General features: G+C 39.3%; 1 protein-coding gene across 4 annotated transcripts in view; it reads right to left on the bottom strand.

The window, feature by feature from the left end:
• Window positions 1-17,470, bottom strand: part of VGLL4 (vestigial like family member 4) — a 141,297-nt gene that overhangs the window by 64,123 nt on the left and 59,704 nt on the right. Inside the window, exon 1 of one of the 4 annotated variants that reach the window (XM_033132497.1) lies at window positions 12,604-13,138. The exons of the other annotated variants lie outside the window; for them this stretch is intronic. Within the exon in view, the coding sequence (XP_032988388.1) occupies window positions 12,604-12,685 (82 nt within the window). The 5' untranslated portion in view covers window positions 12,686-13,138. Of the gene's footprint in view, window positions 1-12,603; window positions 13,139-17,470 lie in introns of those variants that run through there. 4 annotated transcript variants of the gene reach the window in all.

Genomic DNA, 17,470 nt, shown 5'->3' with positions numbered 1-17,470 from the left:
CTATTTTGAAGGCAAGCTTGAACACCTTACTTACTTAGATGTGTTAAGTTGTTACATTTGTTTGCTTTTACTGTCACACTTTATTTACATTAAAGATAACTAAATACAAAGTGATATAACTGCCAAATGATAATTATAGACTATAAACACTACAGAAATTCAAAAGAGGATATAAACATCATCACCCTCTGAAAGAGGACAGGAATCTTGAGGATTTAAAAGGTTACAGTACAACTCCTGCCTATAAAAAGATTGAAGTTAAGTTTCATAAAGGAAGGTTGAGCTACACCCTGAAGGATATGTAGAATTCATGTCACTGGAAAGGAGAGAGAAGAGCGTTCCAAATGGGAGGGAAATTAAGAGAATCTAAAGAGAGAATGGTAGACAAACCAGACAAGAAATCAAACTGGAGCTAAGAGAGCTTAAGCCCTGAGCTTTATTTTAACAGGCCACTGGTCGGATGAATCATCACCAAGTAAGAAAAAAGCAAAGCAACACTATACTAAAGGAAAGAGCTCTCAAAAAAAGTCCTCTGTGCCACGTTGGTGTTTGTTCATATCCCTCAATCTGGTTGCCTGCTGGTTTCCATGGCTTGGATTTACCCATTTGGAAAAACAACCCCTCCTTTGACCATACCAAAATCACTATCTCTGACGTGAAATTAGACAAGAAATATACATATTCCAGCCTCTTAGCTGATAAACTCATCAAAAATAGAGAATATGTCTTTTTTTAACATACTGTGTTTCCCCGAAAATAAGACTGGGTTTTATATTAACGTTTGCTCCAAAAGACGCATTAGGGCTTATGTTCAGGGTAAGTCATCCTGAAAAATCATGCTATTTTCCGGTTAGGTCTTATTTCCGGGGAAACATAGTAGTACCAATCAACAGTGCCACATAAGTATTCCAATAAGTAATGAACTATAAGTGAACAATGAAAAACACCTTAAGACTGTCCATAAACCCCAGTGGGGCTAAAATTTAAAAGACTGGCAATACCCAGTGCTGGTGAAGATAAAGCGGGCCTGAAGCCCTTATACAGTGCTGGCGGGAGAGTAAGATGGTACAACCACTTTGGAAAACAGATAAGCAGTTTCCAGAAAAGTTACACATACCCAATAACCCAGCAATTCCACATGTTATTGATCCAAGAGAAACCAGAGCATATGTCCACAAAAAGGCTTGTATTAATAAAAATGTTCAGAGGTCATGCCACCAAGTGAATGTACTTAATACCACTGAACTGTACACCTAAAAATGGTTAAAATAATAAGTTTTATGCTATGTATATTTTACCACAATAAAAAAAATGTTTACAGCAACTTTATTCATCATAGTTAAAAACTGGAAACAACATAAATTTCCATCAACCGTAGAATAGTGTGGAAGAGAGACTATTCCATGACATGACCGCTGCCTGACCACGGCCAGACCCACCAGCTATTATATAGAGATCATGGCCAGAACAGAGTCTGCTTCCCAAACCGCGCCCCCCCAGCCATGTCTGATCGACCTCCCCTATGCACATTGGTGTGCTCCTAAACGGATCACTGTCACCTCCCCAGGTCCCCAAACCGTGCAGGCCAGCATTCCCCTTAGCTGGGGTGTGTGATGCCCAAGTACTCCTTATGCATCCTGCCCTGTCCTACACAACCTCTTGGCACCCGCCACGTGACCCAGAGGATATCCGTGGTGTCTCGCTGCCACCCAAGATGAGCCTCACATGTAAGTTCCCTAAATAAACTCTTGATATAATGATGGAGTTGTCAGCCTCTTCCTATGGTCTCTAGCCCCAGGAAATTTCACGTAGCAAACAAATAAGCCAATTGTGACATACTCGTACAGTAGACTACAGCACAGCACTACAAAAGAACAATCTACTGATCCCTGCAACAACATGGATTAATCTCAAAATTATGTTGAGCACAAAAAAGTTGGAATCAAAAGATTCTATTTATATGAAGCTCAAGAGCAGGCAGGCAAAACTAATCTCTGACTATAGAAGTCAAAACAGTGGTTATCTCAGGGGGATATGTATTTACTGGCAAGGAAGCATGAAGGAACTTTCTGAGGTGACGGAAACGCTCTATATCTTGATCGGGGAGGTGGTTACAAAAGGTATAAACATAGTGGGGGAAATCATGAAGCCACGCCCTTAAGAGTTCACCGTGACTGTCTCAATAAAAATAAAAGGAGGAAAAGAAAACCCAACAGGTGGAAAAGAAAAACCCATTCCATTATGCATCCATATGAAGCCCAACGTTTCCATTTTGTAGCCCTCACCAAATACTCTTATTACCACAAAGAAAAGGGCCTCTCGGGTACTGCAGAAGCTATCCTCATGGGGCAATATCCTTTGAAGTCTGACCAGAATAGTTTAAAAACACACAATGGATCTATTGCCTTCTTGAGTCTTTTTTTTTTTAATTCAGTGGGGTTTTTTTAATTCTAAATATATTTTACTTCTATTAGAACCCAAATGAATCAGGTGACCTTTTTATTAAGTTGGTAACACTATATAATAAATGCTAGTTCCCAACATAACGAAGAGGTACAACGGAGTGAGGTACCCTGACTCTCTGACCATAGTCAATAAACCACATACAAAATCCTACACTTCTAAGATTCCCAAGGAAATTTTTAAAAAGTTTCCTTAATATACTTTCTAATTCTTCACAAGACCACGAGAGAAATAAATCATCCACTCAAATCTACATTCTGAAGTTTGAAAATAAAAGCAGGTATGGATACAACTATTCCAAACAGTAAATCAGCTAACAGACATCAACCTGTAATAATAACACTTTTCAGAATCTGTTATTATCTTCATTTATTTACCTGTTATCTGTCTCCCCTGCTAGAATGTAAGCTCCAAGAAGTCAGGGTCTTGCTGTTTTGTTAACAGCTCTATGCCCAGCACATAAAACCGTGCCTGGCACATAATAAGTATTAAGTATTTTCCCATAAATGACTGGTTCATTTAATAGACCATCCAAAACCATGTAACTAGAAAACAAGATGAGTAGGGGCAGTATTTCCAACCAACCAGCCCACGTCAAATGTTTCTCTACAGAAATTCAGCCTTAAAGGGTTTTCTTTTCTTTCTTCCCCTCTTGTTTGTATTACTCCTTTCCCCAGCTATCTTTCCTTCCTCTACGATCAACATTCTAAGAGTCAACAAACTCACTTGTGTTACCAACTCACTGAGTATCCCTGGGTTAATCCCAAAATGTCACTGTTTCTTCATCTTTAATGAAATGACACTGGAGTAGATTCATTCATACACTAGCAGACACCACGGTGCTTGGTGCTAAGAACAAAGAGAAGACAAAGTCCTAGCCCTCCCAGAGCTGACAGTAAGGCAGACAGATGAGTATGTAACACACTGAGATAAATTCTCTGACAGGGCACGCCGCGTGCCATGAAAATATACACACAACACCTAATCCTGCCAACAAGGTAGAGGTAGGAGACTCACTTTCCAGAAGAAGCTTGTTCTGGAGGGATGACTAGGAGCCAAGACCAAGAGCTGTGGGATTTCAGAGAGAAGCAAGCAAAGGAAGTAGTTTGATGTATCTGGACAACAAGCTGTGGGTGAAGGAATGGTAGCAGATAAGAATGTGAGTGAGGGGACGGTGGAAGATAAGGCGGGGGAGGTACGCAGGGAAAGGTACCCTGATAGTATTATCAAGGTCTAGAAGGGAAGGCCAGCTACGGGATTATTTTTGTAACAAAGAAGAAAATTAATGATGACCTAAAAGAAGAGTCCCTATGACCTCTTCAACTTCTCATTCTTTCGTTTGTTCCTAGGTGACCATTCTTGCCCAAGCTTCATTTCTTTTTCTCTATCCCAAACTAGTATCTCCAGCAGCAGCCTCTCCTCTGAGATCTAGACCCATTTACCCAACTTTCTAAAACGTATCTCTTCTTTGAAATCTCAAAGATCCTCCAAACTCAACGTATCCCAAACTAAAGTCATGAACTCTCCCCAGGACCCAGTCTTCTTTCTGTGTTTCCTATCTCTGCAAATGGGAGTACCACCCACCCCCTCGGACAAGCTGGCAACCTGGGCGGCGCCCTCAATGTCTTGTCTTGCGCCCCCTGCTTCCGTCTGGCACCACGTCCTGTCAGTCCTCTCTCCAAATACCTCTTAGATCTATCCACGTCTCTCCTATTACACAACCACCACCATAATTTGGGTGACCGCCACCTCCTGCCTAAACCACAACAGGTCACATCTTCTCCTGTTTCTATGTCCTCTCCTTATTCCCTTCCAATCTATTCTCAAGCTGCAACCATAGTTTGTTTTCAATGCTGATCAGCCTGTCTCACTCTTTATGAGCCCACCCTCCCGCCCACCCACCACCAGAAGCTGCATCGAGGCCCTGTCGACACTGTTGACCAGTAAGGACCTTGTTCCCCATGGCATGGGTGCTCAGTAAGTATCTGAGCCAAGGGACACAGAATTTTAGGAATTTGGAATGAGTCAACACTGAATGGCACAAAGATGAACTAAGATGAGGGCTAAAAAGTGTCAAGTGAACTTGAACTAGGATATCCTTTAGTGACCTTGTCCAGAACAATTTCAATGGAGTTGTGGGAGCAGAAATCAGATGACAGTGGATAGAGAAGAGAATGGGCAGAAGGGAAGTAGAAACACATTGACCTTCTTCTTCTGATAACTTGGATGGCAAGGAACACTTAGTGTCTAATAGCTAGAGGGCAACACAAGGTTTAGAGATGGGTTTGTTTTTGTTTTCAAGTTGGGAGAGACTTGTGCATGAGCACATGATGAAGAGAAAGACCCAGAAGAGGAAGAGAGGAAACTGGAAAAGAAACAGATCCCTGACAAGTCCCTCAGACCATAAGGGTTGGGACTTGTGAGCACCAACAGAAGAGTTAGCCTTTCACTGAACCTAAGGGAAAGGAAAGAAGAATGGAGTTGGATTCAGAAGAGTTGGCAGGTGGGAAAGCCAGGATGTGGTGGTTCTTCCCTTTTCTCCTTAAAGGATGTATAAGAATTCCTTCAGCTCTTTAAGGTCCTCTCCCTCTCTCTCTCTTTGTTGGACAAGTACAGTGTGTATATATTCATACATATATATACACATATATATGTACGTATAGTCTATATTTTTTTTATTGTTGTATATTACAGGACACCAAGAGCAACATTTGATGTCCAGTGTTAGTTCTGAAACTCTACTGCACTTCATCTCTTCCTACCAATATGAGCCGTCTCTTATTGGTATAAACCCTCTAACAGAAAAAGGGCTCCCATCGTAGTCTTCAGAAGTTGGTGGTAATTGTTCCCAATTGTGAATTCAGCAGAGCAGTGCTAGAAAACTTTACATAGGTTTTATACCAAGAATGACTACTATTTTCCATCCCCTTTACCCTCTCTACTCAATAGAACTTAAAACCTGATACAGCTGCTATTACATATTCCTTTTAAAAAGCTACCAAATCACTCTCCTGGGTGATTTTAAACATTGGCAAAGAGGTCATAGCTTTTCAGCAGGGAAATAAAACACGGGTTCTCTGTGGGGTCAGCCAATAGTTTATCAGTTACTCATCAGAAAAACAATAGTTTGAAAGGACACACATAGTAAGAATGAGAGAAAATGGGTACAGGAAAAAACTGCTGACATTAAAATAAATTTTAAAATTAATCCCTTGTCACTTTAACAGTGCTGCCACATAATGGAAGATGTGTTTGTTTTCAAAGGGGGGAGAACGTCCAGAAATTTGCACTCATCACTCCCTCAACTGCTATCAGGAAGAAGCAGAGACACCGTCCAGCTGGATTTGAGGAGTGTAAACAACTTTGCTAAATTGCTTGGCAGCGTGCATCTGCATCAAAACCATTAAATTCTGGAATTCACTCTATTAAAATCAAATCATTAGCCCAGAAGAAGTAGCAGGCAACTATTTTCATGCAAAGCAGATATAAAATAAAAATCAAGAGCAATACATATGGATGATCCACTTTCATTCATAATATTAGATGGCACATAAGGCAGGCTATTGTTTGAGATAGTTGTTGCTCTGTAACAGCCATCTCTATACAATGTAGAGTACTGTTTGAATCCTGGAACAATTTAAGCTTTCTCTGTGTATCTAAAAGTCCCCGGATTAACATCCAAAGAAACCTGGCAGTGCAACAAAGTTGACTTGTAACAAGTCTCAGCCTTTAAGCAAATTGCTTATTAATGCGGAGCTAAAGTTGCTGTTCAGATTCTAATTAATAAGCTATGTATCTCCAGAAGGGTCCCCCACTTTACACTCCCCAGAACTGGGCAGAATTTTTCCAACACATAATTTTCCATTACAGCATGGATGGTGGAGGGCTTTAACAGGTGGTGAAAACCATGAACAAAAAACACTGACTGAAAAAAGTTCAGACGCAAGTGTCACCAGTGCTATTTAATAAACAACTGAGCAGCAGGTGAGTAAGAAGGAAGGCTGGGGCTCCCACATGTATTCCACAGCCAAGGTTCGTTCCCCAAGACTCTAAGATAAGCTGGCATCATAGGAAAATGACAACCTCTTACGACATGTCCACATCTTTAAAAGAGAGCTCATAAACAAAGACACAACAGAAGATTTACAGGATAGTTTCAATTATATTGTGTTTCCCCGAAAATAAGACCTAGCCGGACAATCAGCTTTAATGCATCTTTTGGAGCCAAAATTAATATAAGACCCGGCATTATATTATGTTATATTATATTATTATATTATATAGACCCGGTCTTATATTATAGTAAAATAAGACCGGGTCTTATATTAATTTTGGCTCCAAAAGACACAGTAGAGCTGATTGTCCGGCTAGGTCTTATTTTCGGGGAAACACGGTATAACGCTCAAAAATCCAGACAAAACTAAGCTACTTTGTTTAGAATTGCACACATAGGTAGTAAAGGAATTTTTAAAAACCAAGTTATACTTGTGATGACCTCTTGGGGTTGGGAGGAATTGTGATTGGGAGAGACTCCTTGAAGGAGGCGATTTACTATAATATTTCTTGACCTGGTGATGATTACAAAGGCTGCTTAGTTTTTAACTATAAACTACACTTAAGTCTTGTGCACATTTATGTATATATGGTATAGTTCATAACAGAAACTGTTGAGAAAGGGACAGAGTGAGAGACAGAGTCAAACAGTGACAGAGAAAGACCAACCCCAAGACTGTATGCATTCCTTAGCAGAGTGTAAGCATTCCACAAATGTTGAAGAGAATGGCTGGTTCAGTGACAAAAGGACAGTAGTGAGTTCCTCTTGGAGGAAGGAAATATGTTTACTAAATATATTTCAGTTTATGTTTACCGCCTTCTTTGCAAACAAATGGGTGAAATGTTAAGAGTTCAAAAAGATCACATAAATAGCAACAAACGAAGGAGAACTTTAAGAATAGATTTTCTATTTTATCTAGGGTAAATAAACATTCTTCCAACAAGCAGTGATTCACATTGTTAGGATTAAAACGTATCCTGTATACAATGCCCTGAAATTCAAACAATCTACAGAATTCTTTTTTAAAAAAGCAGAAAAGGCAAGATAACCAAGTAAACTGATGGAAATAATTCATTAGAACTTAGCAGAACATGCAATATTCAGGAAGGCTGTGGGGTGAGGAGTGCAAATGGAGAAAGTAAAATCATTTTCAAACTCTGCTTATAACATTAAGTGTCCATGGTTGAAGTGGCGGGTAGGAGGGCTGATATGAGTTCATTAAAAAATAAAAGAGGGAGAGACACTATTTTGTAGGACAAATTGATCTTGCCGAGCAAGACTAAAAAATAGTTCCAAAGAGCTCAACAGGCAATACATAGATACCACTAAATATAAACAGTAACTGAATAAATGTTAACACATATAGAGATAAAACAGACATAGCCAGAAACAATCCCTGCTAAGACTGGTTTTATATATTTGCGTACATGCAGAAGTGCTAGATCTGGATCTAATTTCTGTATGACAAAACCCAGTTTTCTGCAACAGCCTCACAATCGAGCAGAACCAAACTACACTGAGAGGTTTTGCATCTTCTCACACAACGATAGGGAATTTCTTTTTATCTTACGGCATGTTTTAAAAACAAATCTTCACAGCAACAAATCTAAGCACCCTAGGAGCAGGAGGCCACGCAGACAATAGGGAAGGGAAGGAGGAAGGAAGAGAAATCTGCCTTCCCAAACAAAGCCATGTGTAGGCTCCAGGAGATAAACAGCCAAGTAAAATAATCCTTCCAGAAGAGGGTAGAGAAATAAGGGTGGGGAGCAAGGAGGAAAGAGGGGATAATCACACCTTCCCTTCATAAACTGTAATTAGAAGAAATACAAACTGGCCAGATCTCTCTCAGGAGATCTCTGGGGCTCACCTGGGCATGTTTTATTAATCAGGCTCCTCCCCGTCTCTCTCAATCTCTCTCCCTCCTTTCCTCCCTCCCTCACTGCCTCCCTCCCTCCTACAAACAAAAAGCTAAAGTAAAATGAATTTCCACAGCAAAATAGTTGCAGATGTTCTACCTCTGAATACACCCCTGGACCAAGAGCTGGTCACTTGATATGCAGCGCTGGGGACCAGAGGCGGGTACAGAACGGCTCTGCTCTGTGGCCTTTTCACCTTAATAGTACCCAATGCTCCGAAGTTTCCAGACGTCTCTGAGCTCATTAGACAAAGAACAATGAAACCAGGGCTCCATTAAACTGCCAGTGGTGAGACTGGCAGAAAACAAAAGAAACCCCTCACCCAGCCTTGTTCTCATGTCCCTAGCACAGTCTCACTCAACTCCACAACTCTTAGGTGCATTTTCCGCTCAATTCCAGAAAACAAATTTAAAAGGAGCCCGTGATGCAACAAGTGATAATTATGTTCCAAAACAATGAGCAGCTCTAAAATTTGAGGAACTTAGGATACTCTTTTCTTAAGCTTTCAGACGATCATTCTATGCGATGTATCCTTACTTTCTCCCAATATAAACCACACTATTAAATTAAAAGGGGAGAATTCTTCTACTAAATTACACACTAATGGCTCTTAACCCATAATTAAAGTATCACTAACAGCAGTTTAAAGCCACAGCCAACCATGAGCACATTTATTAGGACCTAAGTTTTCAGCACCAAGTAATTATGTAAATATAACCGTCAGCCATCTTGAGGCAAGTCCATGGTCTAACCAGCTCCCTGCTCCCTTGGGGAAACACTCTTTGTAAACTGGCATTACATAGGGCTTCCTCCTCTGCGCAAACAGAAAATACATAAAGCAACCTAAATGCCAAAGCAGCCAGCACAGCTAATGCCAATGAGGCTGGTCCCCTACAGTTCTCATTACGGTCTTTCCCGAACATCACAACTGCTTGGGAACCTAGACCAGCAACTGGCTTCAGAGCAATAAAGAGTCCAGGACAGGCTGGCCTGTGCATGGTAATCCCATCTGTTGTCCCTGTGCTGGGGGCAGTAAAGGTCCCTAACATCAAGGAGCTAATAATTAACTCAGGGGAAAAGACATACAATAATTTTGCAGAGGCAGTATGGTATAGGAATCGTGGACTAGTCAAACCCACCGCAATTCAGTTCTATTGTAAACTTTCTGAGTAAACGTGAAAAGACAATGTATCTATCTGGACCTGTTTCCTTGGCAAAAACAAGGCCAATGTATTAGATGTAGATGATGTCTAAGGCCCTGTATAGCTCTGCAAATAATTAGATAATTAGAGAATACAAGACAGTATATAATCAAGTGCTAAATTACACAGTAGCGGCTACAACTGCGACTGGAAAGATTTCACTGTTGTTGTTTTTTTAATTGTCCACTTCCTGAGATCCAAACCAGGCACAGTGCCAGGGCTGAGAGATACAGCGGTGACCGGTGACCACAGCAATGCCCTGCCCTCATGAGGCTTTCAATCTCCTAGTGGAGCAGTCTCAGGAGTTGGGGGGGGAGAGGCAGCCTGAGGTTGGCCTATAACCTTTTCACAGAGATGGAGGCAAAACTGGGATTTAAGTGGATATAATGTGAACAGTCAGTGGGGTGATGAATGATGAACTGGTTAATTGCTGAGGACTGTGGTAATAAACCATGAGGTTTTCAAACAGACACATTCAAACAGACAGCAGTCACCAAGCAGAGAGTCCACATTTAAGCTATGCAGAGTGAGATTTTAGGAAGACTTTGTATGCTGCAAGATAACTGGCTTAAAAAGGCCCATCTGTGTATAAATTATTACTAGAGAGGTTGAAGAAAGATGGTGCAGACACGTGAATTATTCTGCGGAGTAGAGCTGTGTGTAATACAGCTAAGGAATATTCAACTAACCTAGAGAATAACCATCAACATCTTATTTTTAAAACTAAAAATTCAGAAAGTTAATTTGTCCCTTATTCTTTAGAGACATGAAACCTGCTTGTGCCCTAAGTGAAATCAAATGCTGTCTACCAACTGTACATTCCATCTTCCAAATAACTCCCTTGGAATGCTGGTGAGCTGATATGTTTCATAGGAATATTCTTAGTGTTGGAATTAAAGGAACAATAACTCTTGCAACTTTTCTTACACACACACACACACACACACACACACACACACACACACACACAAAATCCCATCTAAGATTTATGCCCATCTTCAAAACACCCTTTTGAGTTCAGAGCAGATGTGTGCAGTGTTTACACTGAGAAAACCACTAGGACATAAACAACCCACTATAAACACCACTCAAATTTTGCTGTGCTTTTCTTCATTTCCTGTGTATTTATTTTGGTGTTAAAATAATGTTAACTTTCATAATAAGGAAAATAGCAGCAGATGTTTAAGCCAAACAGACTATAGCGTATCATCCCACATATCTACTCAACTTTCAAAATCAAAGTTTCTTCCTCCCAAATAAGGAGGCTAGAACAGAAGACTACTCCCATGTATTTTACATACTACACAAACAACAAATCAACCTGGAGAAACTCTCCATAAGCCTTTCCTCACCACCACCAATTGGAGACATCAAAAATTAATGGAGTATCAATGTCCTAACAATCCTTGTATTCCTCTTAGGTTGATCATTATAGTTTGTTTTGAAAATATCGTATTACTCAATGATAATCAACAGAAATTGCCTTAAAAGTTTTTAATTTCTTGTTCACTGAAAAAGAAGTTTAAAAAATGAATTGCAATGAGTTCATTTCACAGGAAACAAGTCACTTGCTGCTTAGACCATTTTGAAGCATGCCTTTTAAACGGGTGACTTCGGAAGCAAGTTGATACTTAACAGCAGCAGATTCAAAGAAAGCAATTCACCAATATTCTCATTAGTGGAACAAGTAGGAGTAAAAAAAATAATAAACCTTTAAAAAAAAAAACTTTTAAGTATGAAATTCTTATCCATCGAGTTAAAAAAAAAAAAAAAAAACAACCAACCCAGCATGAATGAGATTTTTTTTTCCTTGAAGGGAAAAGGGTAAGTTTTCAACTGATTAGGCAACAGGCCTGAGATTTCTACATGAAAAATACAAGTGGGTCGGCTCACCTTCCCAAGTTTCTTCAACATTTTCTTTTTCAAGAGAAATGTTCAGTCATTATAGGAGAAAACATGGAAACTGCTCCTGCTGAATCAGAAAGGACATGTCTCCTCGATTTGTCTGTAGTTACAACAAAAAACACTCCCCCTGCCAAGCTGAATTCCCCGGGACATGCCTCTCCGGCCACTCAAACCCAGGCCATTACCACTTTTTCAAATCGCACGTAGATAATGTTCCAACAGATTAAGAAATCACTTTTTCTCTTCTTACTACCAACAGAGATAGCTTGAAAGACTACAGGGCAGTAGGGAAACACCTCATGGCTTAGTAAGTGGTAATAAACAATAAGAATTCAGAGTTTTTGTTGTTTTTTTCTTTTTTTTAATTTAGCTTTCTGGTTGGTGTGTTGTGCAATCACTTCCACAAGGGACCGAGCGAGTGTGGAAGGAACATCCTTCAATGTCAGAACTCTCTCGGAGCTATACAGGAAATGGGAAATCAGACAAAGAGGGAGTCTGTGCTCTGTGACATGCGTGCCCTTCCAGTCCCCCAAACTGAATAGAAAAATTCTTCATTGTTTGGGACAATCGCTCCCGAAAACAAAAACTCACTGTAACTTTCTGTTCCCCTCTACATGAAAATCCAAAGCGCTGTTGGAATACAACACAAATACTGTAGATGGTATATGTTTAAAATAAATACCAATGCAAAACAACAACCAAAAAATCACCTGACACATTTAACTTTTACTTGGGTCCTAGAAGTTCTTGCTCTAAAGAAAACACCAACAGAAATCAAAAAGAATTACATTTTAAAGAGCTAAAGTTTGAACAGTATGTTGCTAGAATAAAGCAAACTTTTTAGTTTGTATTTCACCTCTCTCCACGCCCAGCCTTCCACTGAAGGCTAAGACACAAACAACAAACTTTGTATTGAAAACAGTACATAATAACCGCTCGCCTTTCAAAGCACCGTAAAGTCCCCAGAAAGAGAGCAAAATGCACAGAAGGCATTCAGAATCTTACAGGAAGAGTGGCCTTGACAAAAGCAATAGGATAGCAATTTCTAGAACAGAACCTCTACCTTCATAGCACAGAATGCCGATATTGTTGTTCATCTTGTCCAAGTACTGGTAGTTCAACAGGTCCATCTTCATAAATAGCATTTATTGGGCTAGCACAGAAAACCAGCTCTTTGCTTTCGCCCCAAAAAGAGTACGTTTCAAAAATCAATTATTGCTGAGTAGCTCCTGGCTCTTCTCTTAAACTTCACAAAGACGGAGGCCCGGCCTCAGATGATCAAAACAAAGTATGTAAAAGTAAAAGTTTAAAAAAGAAGGGGGGAAAAAAAAAAGCACACACGCACAAAAAAATGGAACTCGCACAAAACCAACCCTTCGAGGGTTTAGTTGTAGATGGTGTACGTTTTGTATCCTCAATCGAGCATTTAGATAGCGTTTCAGAAGTCTTTGTAAGTCTTTCTTCGAAATAAAAAAGCAGTAAAAAAGAAAAGCACGAAGCACATTTCCTAGGACAAAGCCCCGCTGGCGTCCCTCGCAGCCCGCTGCAAGTTCACTGCGCTGACATGCTGGCTATGCGTGGTATGACTCGTATGTAAACGAGCTTCCTCTTCCCAGCGGGAGCGCGCGCCGAGCATGCGCGCTGAATCCCCGCCCGAATCCCCAGGGCTCTGCAAATGTCAGGGATATTTTCTGCACAAGATCAGCCTCTAAATGTATTAAGTGTTTGAAAGAAAAAGAGGAGGTGGAGAGTCCGTACCGAGGGGCCGCCGTGGAGCTGCTTTTGACAGGAAGCAGCCCTGCCACTGCAAAACCGTAGGAGGAAAAAGAAAACCCAGGAAGTTTCTTTTTCAGGAGCTGAGTAAAAAAATGAAAAAAATCCATCATGGAAGCAAACTTCCATGGAATTTAACTCTGGTGTAACTTCACTTTGGGGTTTCAGAAACCCAAAGTATTTTTGCTGTGGTGCATATTATATACCACACATATTTTGTAAGGTTTCTTTTTTTCTTTTTTATACTTGTTTGATAATGTCCATTTATACACTTTATCTGTAGATTAAAAAATGTTGGTGTTAATGTCACATGTAACTTCTCTCACAATTTTCAGAACTCACATGGACAGGGCAGGAACAGTACCAGCTTTTCACAGTAGAGGAAACCGAGGCTCAGATTAAATGACTGGCCCATGGCTCCCAAAATAGTTGGTAAAACTACCTTTAGGGTGTTTTTCCCCCACTATTATAACCTTCTTAAAAAAAAAAAAAAAAACAAGGAGGGAGGGAAGGAAGGGAAAAAGGAAGGAAGGAAGGAAGGAGGGAAAGGGGAAGGGACGAGGGAGAGGGAAAGAAAGATATTTAAGCAAATAAGACTGACATATCAAAAACTGAAAGCCTACTTGAAATGATGGGAGGTGGGATAAAATTATTTTCATTTTGCACACATGAAAGCTGTTCCATCTGTATATTAAAAGCTAGTAGTATGGTCCCGTGATGTTCCTTATTGGAAGGACTCAGGGCTTAAATTTTGCATCTCCAATATCTATTAATAGCACAGCAAGTAGATGCCCAAAAGCTGTTCACTGAGTGAATCACTGAATATTCAGTCTTCAGCACGCGAAGAACACACTAGCAAAATGGGGGGCGGGGAGGGAGAACCGGGAGTTTTGATCTTTGCAGATTTGAAGCTAGGTTTTGGCACCATAAATAGACTAATAATTCACCATAGTAATGTCATTACTATATTGACATTATTGTATGCTATTTGGAGATTCAGAAAATATCAATATCAAGGGACGTAGACCAAGACCTGAAATTTTAATACTTTAAGATTTGAATATATAATTTCAATGGGTTATATGTTAAAAATTCAGCAATAGTTGCATTTGGGATAATAGGCCCATTCATTGCAAGTTATTCTAATCAAATCTTATCTAGCAATTAATACAGCACTCAAATACTGTAGCCATCAATGCTGCAACAACAGTAGTCATTGGGATAGCAGCAGGTGGAGTATGAAACAACAACAAAAAATCAAGATTTCACAAGCTTTAATTCATAAGGATGTTTATTAATAATGCTAGATTATATATTCTCGATACTGAATAAGCTATATTGAAAGATAGGTTACCGTCAATTATAATTAAAATACTTAATGGTATTTGGCAGGAAGGTTGGAAGAAAACTCCTATAGTATCCAGCATACACAAGATTACTGCACTTATAACAGTTTTACTATCTTTAAGTATCAGATTCAAATTCAACTGAGAGCTTTGAAGTACAATCACTGTGCTGTGTTGTTTGATGTAAGTTCTCAATCAGAAAACATTAGGAGTCATTAGCATAGCCCCTATGGGAGAGAGTTGCCTGCACAATGGAATCAGTGCACAGCTGTTAAAAAATCCTGATGCTAAGGTTGCATCCCAAACCAATCCGAGGATGTGGGATGTAGCATCAGCATCTTTTTTAGAGTCCCAAGTGATTCTAATATGCAAAGTTAAGACCCTTTGCTTTCATCTGGAGCGAAATATTTACCTGCCTTCAGATACTTCATATTATACACTTAGTTAAGGAATGTTTTCTTTCTTTTTAAAATATTGTGACTTAACCAGATTTAAACACTACAGTTATAAAGATATGAGTAAAATATTTAATACTTCCCTTTCATGGCTCAGTATTACTTACAATGTGGTTCTCGGCCTCTGAGTGGCAATCATCTGAGTGGACACAGTACCAGGAAGGAGTAAATCTCCACTTGTGTTTGGAATGATCTGGGATAAAATTCCAGCCCCCAGCCACATCTTTCCTACAGGTCTGGGATGCTAGTGTAGAGCTACTTGAGTGTGGTCCACTGAGGGGTTTAAGAACTGTTTGTCAGTATCCACAAGAGATAGATACAGAAACGAGTGAACATTTCAAAACTGTTACAGCAATTTGACAAAGTAATTTTGTCTCCTAAATCTTAGTTTAAAAAAACTAGAGTTGTAGTTTTTCATAGTTATACTTAGTGACTTTTGTTGCATTTTACAAAGTATCAATCAGCAACAAATTCTAGTCATCCACCCACACAGTCTGAGAAGCCAGGTGCTGGAGGATGGTGAGCAGTAAACGCCTCTACAACCTGTGCCTGGTCCAACCCTGCTCCTTGTATCTTACACCTTATGCTTCAAATACACTGAACTACTTACATTACTCTTAAAAACCACATTATTTCACTTCTCAGTGCATATTCTCTCTTTGTGAAAGACGTTTCCAGCTTGTCTGCCCAGCAAACATCCATTCTTCCCTCGAGATTTGGTGTATGTCTCTCTTGTCTTGTGGGACCCCCATCCTTTGCTCTCTTTACATCCTGCTCTGTGCTACCATTTTTGCACGTACACACTTCTATTCTAACCAAGTCTAGGCTTTAAAAGCAAGGGCTATGCCTTTTTCACCTTTGCAAAGTCAGTCTCACATAAATCTGGCACATAGTGGGCCATCAGTAAATACTTGTTGACCGAAATCAGTAAGATTAAAACTTCTCAAAGGCAGATTCTCCATTGCCCACCCCCACCCTTCCCCTACTCCCAGCACACAATAGATAACCTAACGTCACATTTCTCAAACTGAATTCTGTCAACATCTTTTGGGGACCACAAGTCCTCACATTTGAGGAACCCTCATCCAGATTCTGATCAGGATATAATCAACTCATTCATTTCAAAAATCCTAACATTGGAAGGCGTCAATGCTTCTCAAGTTCATTCATAGGCTTATATATTCATAATTAAAGTACCAACAAGATTGCTTGTAAGTAAATTGGAAAGACAGAGCTAAATTTTATCCATAAAAAGTCAGGTAGAAAGATCTGTTTTTTTTTAAGAATGAAGAAATTTGAGCTATCAAATATTTAAACCAAAGCAAAGAATTGCGGGGTGGGGGGTGCGGACTGGGTATAGAATAAGTAGCACTGAACAGATACTATCATAAAGTTTTTAACTGTAAAAACTTTAAAAACCACATGTTAACAATATGTTCAGACTATCCAATCTGGAATAGGGAAACCTTTTTCTAAGCCTGAAAAAAAAAAAAAAATCAAAGAAAGGAGGCATAGAGGAAAACAACAAAGAATTTGACTACATATACAAATTTTATGTATTTGTACATCTGAAAACACCCAAAGCAAGTAGAGAGGCAAAACACAAAACAGAAGAATATATTTGTAACATATACTATGGTAGTTGAATGATAAATGTTCTTGGTATATGAAGAACACTTAAAAGTAGAAAGAAAAAAAGAATCTAAATATTTGTAAATGAGCAAAGAACATGAGAAATGAAAGATCATACATTTTTGAACAACTATTCAACCTCATTAACAAATTTTAAAAATTTTAATTATTTTCCACCTGCAAAATAAACAAAACAAGAAGATTTTTGAATCTTATTTAATGCTGGTGAGGCGAGATGCCATTGGAATTTGTGTTCACTGCTACGTAGGTGAAGTGTGTAAACAGACAATGCCTTTCTACAAAGCAGTGTGGCCTTCCCATTAAGCTATGTACCTGTAATGTTGAAAATGTTTGCATCCTTTTCCTTACACTGGACTCCACTCCTAGAACTCTTGTCTTATGAAAATAATAGGATTTGGTCAAAGAATTACATAAAAGACGCTTTTCATCCTTCTGTTTATAGTAATGAAAACCTAAAAGTCCAAAAATAAGGGAATGCACTACGACTGTGCTTTATCAATGACAGACTATTATACAGCCATTATAATTCCTTCAAAAATACATAATGACATGAGGAAATGCTACAGTACATACTATGTAACAGTACTACATATGTTAACTGAAAACAATAAAAATAGGAGATAAAAGATGTACACTCTACACCAATTTTGGTTACATATTTATGAGTATATATACATATTTAGAAAAAAGTACACACTCGTAT

This window comes from Rhinolophus ferrumequinum, chromosome 17, assembly GCF_004115265.2.
Source record: "Rhinolophus ferrumequinum isolate MPI-CBG mRhiFer1 chromosome 17, mRhiFer1_v1.p, whole genome shotgun sequence".
Taxonomy (NCBI): Eukaryota; Metazoa; Chordata; class Mammalia; order Chiroptera; family Rhinolophidae; genus Rhinolophus; species Rhinolophus ferrumequinum.
This window is presented reverse-complemented; position numbering and strand designations above follow the sequence as displayed.